At 38.7% G+C, this 8,089-nt stretch overlaps 1 protein-coding gene across 1 annotated transcript; it reads left to right on the top strand.

Moving 5' to 3' along the window:
- The first annotated feature begins 6,109 nt into the window (after positions 1 to 6,109).
- LOC139374330 (5-hydroxytryptamine receptor 1D-like) lies at positions 6,110 to 7,404 on the top strand. Its single transcript, XM_071115364.1, has one exon. The coding sequence runs from the start codon at positions 6,110 to 6,112 to the stop codon at positions 7,262 to 7,264; it is 1,155 nt and encodes a 384-aa protein (XP_070971465.1). The 3' UTR covers positions 7,265 to 7,404.
- Positions 7,405 to 8,089: the final 685 nt, after the last annotated feature.

Below are 8,089 nucleotides of genomic sequence, written 5' to 3'. Positions count from 1 at the left end.
CTCAGGGTACGTCACATATTGTCTTGGAAATTAGCTTCGGTAATGAGTTTTTTAAAACAAAATCAATGATTACATTTTAAAAGCCAGTCTTTCACTCATGAATACATCACTAGGTGATGTAAAATATCACCGTATTCCTACTTCAGATGAAAAAATGTCACACAAGGAACCTATCTTTCTTTGATGTTTTCAAGCAAACCAAATCACCTTCATTGGTGCCATTTACAAACAGAATTTGTCATTGAAACGTACTGTGCAATGACCTACATTGGAACAACATGGTAGTTACTCAGAAGTACAAATTACATCTACTGCATTCTCCCCTTTTAGAAAAACAACAACACTTTTCTCTCCTGAAAGCAAATCCTCCCACCAGTCTCCTTAGATTGAAACATGTCTGTCACGGGTGTGGGGATGAATGGTTAAAATCTCATCTTTCAGATGCTTATGGAGAATATTGATCGCATCAACCTTTTCAGTCACAGAGTAGGAAGAGATACCCGAGGAACAGTTGTGCCCGTAGTCTACCCAGAGGGCAAAGCAATGACAGACTCATCTCACCTTGACCATGAGGACGAGACAAGTTCCCTCTCTCAACATCCAATTGACGTTTGTCTGTAGGGGCGCTCTGTCATGTCCAAGGTGCAGACGCTGGCTGGACCCCTGGGTTTTGCATTTGATGTGATGAAGGATTGAAAGCATGATAAGAAATGGTAGGAGTTTCATGGGGTGGAAACATTGCAAGCATATGTTATGTATCACATCGATTTACATCATGTATCTATTTTATGGATGGATTCCATGAATTAGTCACAATCTGGTCACAGATGAACATATTTTATGTGGTATAACATTTACAATTTGATCCTGGCAGCAACCAATTTGTTCAAACTACAGTGTAAAGTACTACAGTGTAAAGTACTACAGTAGCTTCATAGAGAGAATGATACACTCGGAACCTCACACACGAGTTCCCTGAAGCCATAACCTCTTCTAAAAACGCTACTGACATAACCTCAATCAGGGAAACTCTAACAAGCATAATCAATCAAGAGAGTTGAAATATGTTTTACAGGATAGCCATGTCTCCCAGGGGGCTACAATACCGGCAAGTCTATGCTTTCCCACTCAAAGAGGCACCTCTTTTGATAATGTCACTTTGAAATGGTGTCAGTGCTTCTTCTACAGTGTGCTACCATATAAATATTAGGCTGCTTAATTAATTCAATCGCATCTAGCTCCCATTTACAGTCAGTTGACCTTGACATTGCCTGGAAGCAGCATTTAATTGTCACAACCAGATTATATTGATGAAAAGGGCAGAGGTCCTCATGACAATATGTATAGAGTGATCGTTTTAGACAAAATTGTGAAAGATTGGATATCGGAGTCTATGACCTCATCGCTGAGTCGGCAATAATCCAAATACCCCTGTTTATTACATTGTATTGACAGTTAAGACTCACCGCAGACAGTCAAACAAGTGTGAAGAATATAACGTTAAGTTCTCCGCACTGAGCCAGCGTATACACACTTATGAATCGATAACCCATTGAAGTGCCTCATTGAAATGTGACAACTAAGCCGGACAAACTATGATTTATTTGATACCACTTTGTCTTCCAGGAACAAACCCCCAAAAGGTTCCCATTGGATAGTTTGCCACGATAAAATCTGGTTTTGTTAGATGTCAAACCAGAGTTTGAACAGGCGATTGGACTAAAGGAAATCGAAATGAGCTCTGAACCATTGAACAAAAAGTTAAGAAACAGAAAAATGATTTCCCACTTGACAGACAGCTGAGAACACAGAAATTGGTCTTGTTAAATAAGCACTGCTTGAAAGAGCAGATCAATCCATCCTTTTGTCAGTTGAGGCTACCCAGTATCCTTCAAAGTTGGCCTTCAATCGACAAATGTCAATTAACAAAGTTTGACTTTAAGCGTTTGATTGAGCCTGCCTGGAGTGCCAGGTGGTTGTGGTAACAGGTTTGCACTTCTGGGACTATTCCATTGGTTCCATTGCATCAAACGAGCTCAATCAAGTTTAGGAAAAGAATTTGAAGTAAAACTCATACTATTTGAACCCAAGTCTGCTACACAATATTGCTACTTGCTGCCTATTGAGCCTACATCTACAGTGATGAAGGACAGTCTGTCCTTCATCTCTCCAGTTGCATGACTGATTTATATAATTCATATTCATGGGTCCTAAATGTGCTGGATGGAATTGATCTTAAGATCCTCATCTGCAGCACTGACAGGCAGTGGCGTGTGAAAAATATCAATAATGTATCTCAATAAATACCATATGTCAATAATATCCATCCTAAAACATCATTTAAAAGCTGATAGCTGTCATTTATGGAGATATATACTTAGAAGAAAAGTCCATTAGTTATGCCTCAGTCAATTGGATATGCCCCCTATCAAAAATATATTACAGGCACTATAAATATTTGTTGCAGGCTCAAAGTTCCGTGTCGTATTGGAAGAAATGTAATATCAAAATGTCAAAAGAAGGTTAATGCTGGATAGTTTGCTTCCAGGACCTTTCTTTTTGCCTGACATGGTGTTTTATGTCTCCACAAATGATTAAGCAAATAGAACTAAACTGTAATATGGATCTATTTTATCAGTTCTAAAAGGGCACAGCGATCCCTGGGGCATGTTTATTATTACCAACTTGATCGCTGTTATTACACTTAACATTTAGAATTATGGAGAAACTGACCAAAACACTCAGAAAAGCATTCATATATCAAAGTAAGGAAAGTGTGCAATGGTGAGCAATCAAAACAACAATTTCAATCTGACAACAAGTGCAGCTACTCCCAGTCCCTCTCTCACCCCCAGCTCAGGTTGTCCCTCTCTCACCCCCAGCTCAGGTTGTCCCTCTCTCACCCCCAGCTCAGGATCTCTCTCTCTCACCCCCAGCCCAGTCAATGTAAATAGTCCATGTGGCCATTCGATTAAATTTTCAGCACTCTTATGGATTGGGGGTAGAAGCTGTTAAGGAGCCTTTTGGTCCTAGACTTGGTGCTCCGGTACCGCTTGCTGTGCAGTAGTAGAGAGAACAGTCTATGACTTGGGTGACTGGAGTCTTTGACCATTTTTTGGCCTACCTCTGACACTGCCTATTATATAGGTCCTGGATGGCAGGAAGCTTGGCCCTAGTGATGTACTGGGCCGCTGTAGCGCCTTACGGTCAGATGCTGAGCAGTTGGCATACTAGGGGGTGATGCAACCAGTCAGGATGCTCTCGATGGTGCAGCTGTAGAACTTTTTATGAATCCCGGTTTCAACTTTCCTGGGTAGATGGCAGACAGCATGTATGGCGTTGTGTGGGTGAACAGCTCTCTGATGTCAATGTTGTGAACAGAGTGCTCCATGGTGGCGGTGGGGTTATGGTATGGACAGGCATTTTTAAACTGTATCTGTGCCTGCATACATATCTGTATTCCCAGTCATGTGAAATCCATAGATTATGGCCTAATGAATTTATTTCAATTGACTGATTTCCTTAAATGAGCTGTAACTCAGTAAATTCTTTGAAATTGTTGATGTTTGTGTTTATATTTTTGTTCAGTGTAGTATCATCAATGCTGGTCAGTGATGGTCTCAACCTGTCCTTAAGTAGGTACAGCACATATGCAAATGACCAGCATGTGTATCATTTGCCAAACAATATTTTTTATCTAGTTTCTGTCCTGACAGACACTGGAAAGACCATTAAAATAATTATGTTTTGCGATATATATATATTTGTATTTTATTATTTTATTCCCTCTCCATTTTGCCTGACTCCAGCTGCAAAAGCTCCAATAGGATCCAACCAAGACAAGCTTAAAGTAAAATCTGCACACTCTGGTGCACAGGATACGATGGATGAGATAAACTTCACCTTCACACTTGCCTGCACTGGGAATACTGTCACACCTGAACACTCCCTGCCAAGTAAATGACTACACTTTTACACACTGTAAAAAGTAGCTGTCTAACTCATTAAAGAAATTGAGTAGTGGTTACTCAAACATCTCCAACTGTCAGTAGAACTCTAATCATAAAAGTGGTACTAACAGATGTCAATAATATTTCTTATCACTTAATGTTTTTGAGTACTGTTAACAAATATCAGTTTATTGAGTCAGTATAACTATGTATTTGTGTTCTGCTAATCTAAAGTTATTGAGTTTTTACAAGTTATGATTACTTAATATTTTTAAGTCAATCTAACATTTTTTAAATAAGTTGTTCTTACATGATTCTATTGTATTACGTCTTTACTTAAAATAATAAAGTAGTAGTCAGACACATTGACATTTGAGTAAAAAACAGTTCCTTTATCTGTGTTGTGCTGATATAGAAGTACTCAGTTTTTGTAAGTTATAAATACTCAATAGTGCCATGTGACACTGTTTTTAGAGGATTGTGGGTAATTCAACATCTGTACACTTTATGATACTTTTACACAATGTTCTATGCGCGTTTGAAGAAAGCAAAGTATATTTCTAAAATAGTACTAAGCCGTTTGTTGTGCTATGAGGTGTAATTGATTATGATGAATGGATATCAAAACCGTCGGTGAAATTTGACATTCAATAATCAGACAAGCCATTGCCACCATCAACAAGGTCATGTGCACCACACTTAATGACAGAGGCTAATGCAGCATCCTGTAGTACTCACAGATCTACCTCCAGTTACTGCTAGAGGAATGAGAACTGGGTTCAACAATGCCTGCTGGGTGGGTTAAAATTACAAAACGTCAAAAACATAAAACAAACATTAAAACCCCACCACTGAAAATTAAAAATCAAAACTATTTACACTTCATGAAATGTGTAATGAAGGTTAATAATTTAAGGACCATAAATGTTACATTCACTACAACAAATATGTAGTGTTCAAGTAACTTCAATCGTTATAGTTCAGAATATATAATGCAATTTAGTGTTGTCAAAAGTTAATAAAACACAAAACACAAGTATTTACAACTTAAAAATATAACCATATGATGATGTCACTTTATTACTGTAAGTATCGACAGTTGGGTTACTCAAATGTTTTAGGCAAAGTGTTGACATAAAAATTTAGTAAGCGGAACTAATTACTTTTTACAGTGCACATTAGTGGAGGAATCTTCTCCTCTTTCATTGGAGAACATTAATCATTTTTATATAAAAAATGGCTCTGCAGTCTGCCAATCCATAATATATTACCACAAGCATGGAAGATAGCTCAAGCACCAATGTAGCCTAATATACATGTTGGAAATTAAATTTAAATTAATGATTGATGTATTGTCTAAATGCAATACACAGTAGGTCTACAATAACTCTGACAATGTATTTTACTTAGACCATGAGTTGCCAACGATTTGACAGACACAGGAAGTGATGGGTCTACTATATGTTGAAATGTTTTGATCTCTAATAGCCTATATTTATGTTTTGTTCAGGTCCAATATATGTCTTGTAACATGGATATTGATGACATAAAAGGAATCCATGACTCATATTGACAGGCAGAAAACAGAGCACTATGACCCAGTGGAGATGTGCTCTCCTCTCCAGTAGAACCATTGTGATCAAAGCTGCATGTTTACTGTCACGCCTGTCAGAGGCAGGCAGCAGCATCAGCTGTATAAAACCAAGGGTGGAGGTCTCATCACCATTCAACTAGAGAAGGACTGATGCAGCCTGCAAGACAATTCCAGGCGGGAAGGATTACAATGCAAATGGGAAGCTAGCAGTTGCAACATTTGACAGATGTCTGCAAGTCATTGTTCTTTCATTGGTATCAATATATATTTTGATATCAACTTTCTATATACCATTTGTTTTGTTTAGATAGCTAAACTGTTAATTGAGAACAGATGTTGCTATATATTTCCAGATAACATGCTGGATATTTACTTTAAAATCAACAATTTTACATCCAACATTATAATTGGGTCGTTTCTGCAATGAATGAAAATGAAGAAGAAACGGACAGAAATACTTTCCTCTCCCAAAATATTTTACTAGATGGATTGAAATGAATTAAGAAAAATTTGGAGACTTGGCGATATAAGAACTGACCACACTGTTTCAAGTGATAAATCAGTGATGGAGAAAAACACCACAGGTCACCTCGAGCCAACTCCTGCATTATATGGACTAATAATGAATTTCACCAACGATACCTATGTGACAAAATCTTCAGAGCTGAAGGAAAATGAAGAGAGTCTAGCTTATCAAACCAGTTTGGCAGTGATTCTCTTCGTTTTCACACTCGCCACTACTTTATCCAACGCATTTGTCATTGCAACGATTTATCAGTCGAAAAAACTGCACACTCCAGCAAACTTTCTTATAGCGTCTCTAGCTGTCACCGACCTCTTGGTGTCCATTTTGGTGATGCCAATATGCGTATTGTACACGGTGAGTCACACCTGGACATTGGGACAAGTTATATGTGACATTTGGTTATCCTCAGATATAACATGTTGCACTGCTTCTATCCTTCACTTATGCGTAATCGCTTTGGATCGATACTGGGCAATAACAGACGCCGTTGAGTATTCCAAAAAGCGCACGCCAGCGCGCGCGGCGGGGATGATCGCGACTGCCTGGGTCATCGCAATCTGCATCTCTCTACCTCCGCTTTTCTGGCGCCAGGTGAAGGCAGAGGAGTTGACTGAATGTAATGTCAACACGGACCACATTTTCTACACTATTTACTCCACGTTTGGAGCATTCTACATCCCCACTTTGCTGCTTATCGTGCTTTATGGAAGAATATATGTGGAAGCGCGTAAGATCATTTTGAAACAGTCACCCAAAAAGGTAGGGAAGAGACTTACTTCAGCGCGCCTGGTCACGAACTCCCCTGGATCTGTGGCATCGACATCACCTTTGCAGTGTGGAAGACATGATACCCACTCCGGTGACACGGGTTCCTCGGCAAGTGAGAACCAAGTGAAAGTAACCGTGTCTGACGCACTTTTGGAGAAAAAAAGAATCTCAGCCGCTAGGGAAAGGAAAGCGACCAAAACATTGGGAATAATTTTAGGCGCATACATTATATGCTGGTTACCCTTTTTCATTTACACCCTGGTGGTGGCCACCTGTGAAACTTGTTTTTACCCCGAGTTGTTTGACTTTTTCAATTGGCTTGGTTATCTCAACTCGTTAATCAATCCAATTATATATACCATGTCCAATGATGACTTTAAAAAAGCTTTCCATAAACTCTTGTGCTTCAGATGTTGCAGATCCTGAAAAGATGTCTTCTGTGCCCTATTTTGTTTGCATTATTGTTCTATAGAATACAAAAAAAATATTGAACACCTTTATCATACCAGTATCTCTGCACATTGTAAATATGGTACTGGAACTGACCCTGTATATAGCTCACTTACTTCTCGGGCTCTTCTTATTTCTTATTTCTATTTCTGGGGTGTTTTTGTTCTACCTTATGTTATTTTAGGTAGTACATTGTTATTGATACATGCATTGTTGGGTTTAAAGCTTGCGATAAGCTTTTGCATAATGATGACCTTTTGGGGACCTACATTTTTACGAACTCGCCAACGTTGCGCAATCCTCAAATGCAGGTTTAATATGTAAAACAGCTATACTTGATACGATTATAATAAATTGTGAACACAACTGAACAAAATCACAGTTGGAAAATTCAGATTTGTTGTTTGTGTTTTGCAAGGGCTCCAATTTGGGGAATATGTTGGCGCGCGGCGCATTGCGCGTTATTCCCAGGGTGACTGACCCTAATGCATTTCATATCCGCTGCACCATTAGTAGGCCGTAGAGCTCTCCAAACCAGACTGGGATAAAAGCATTATTTCTGTACATTGGCTAGCTATGAGATTGTGTTTTTTTGTTTTTGTTTTGCATACACATGTGTGTACATAGGCCGAATTATAATTTCGTTTTCTTTGTAAAACTATCACATGGAAATAAGGGATGTTACTGTATTTATTCTATCAGGATAAGTGATGGAAAGGATTATGATACGATCAAACTGTATTGGTTGACTATTGGTTCACTATTAGCATGTTAAAGATCAGTGGTTCCCGAACACATACC

The sequence above is a fragment of the Oncorhynchus clarkii genome, chromosome 19 (genome assembly GCF_045791955.1).
Source record: "Oncorhynchus clarkii lewisi isolate Uvic-CL-2024 chromosome 19, UVic_Ocla_1.0, whole genome shotgun sequence".
Classification (NCBI taxonomy): Eukaryota; Metazoa; Chordata; class Actinopteri; order Salmoniformes; family Salmonidae; genus Oncorhynchus; species Oncorhynchus clarkii.
Note: the sequence above shows the minus strand (reverse complement) of the source record. Positions and strands in the feature narration are given on the sequence as shown.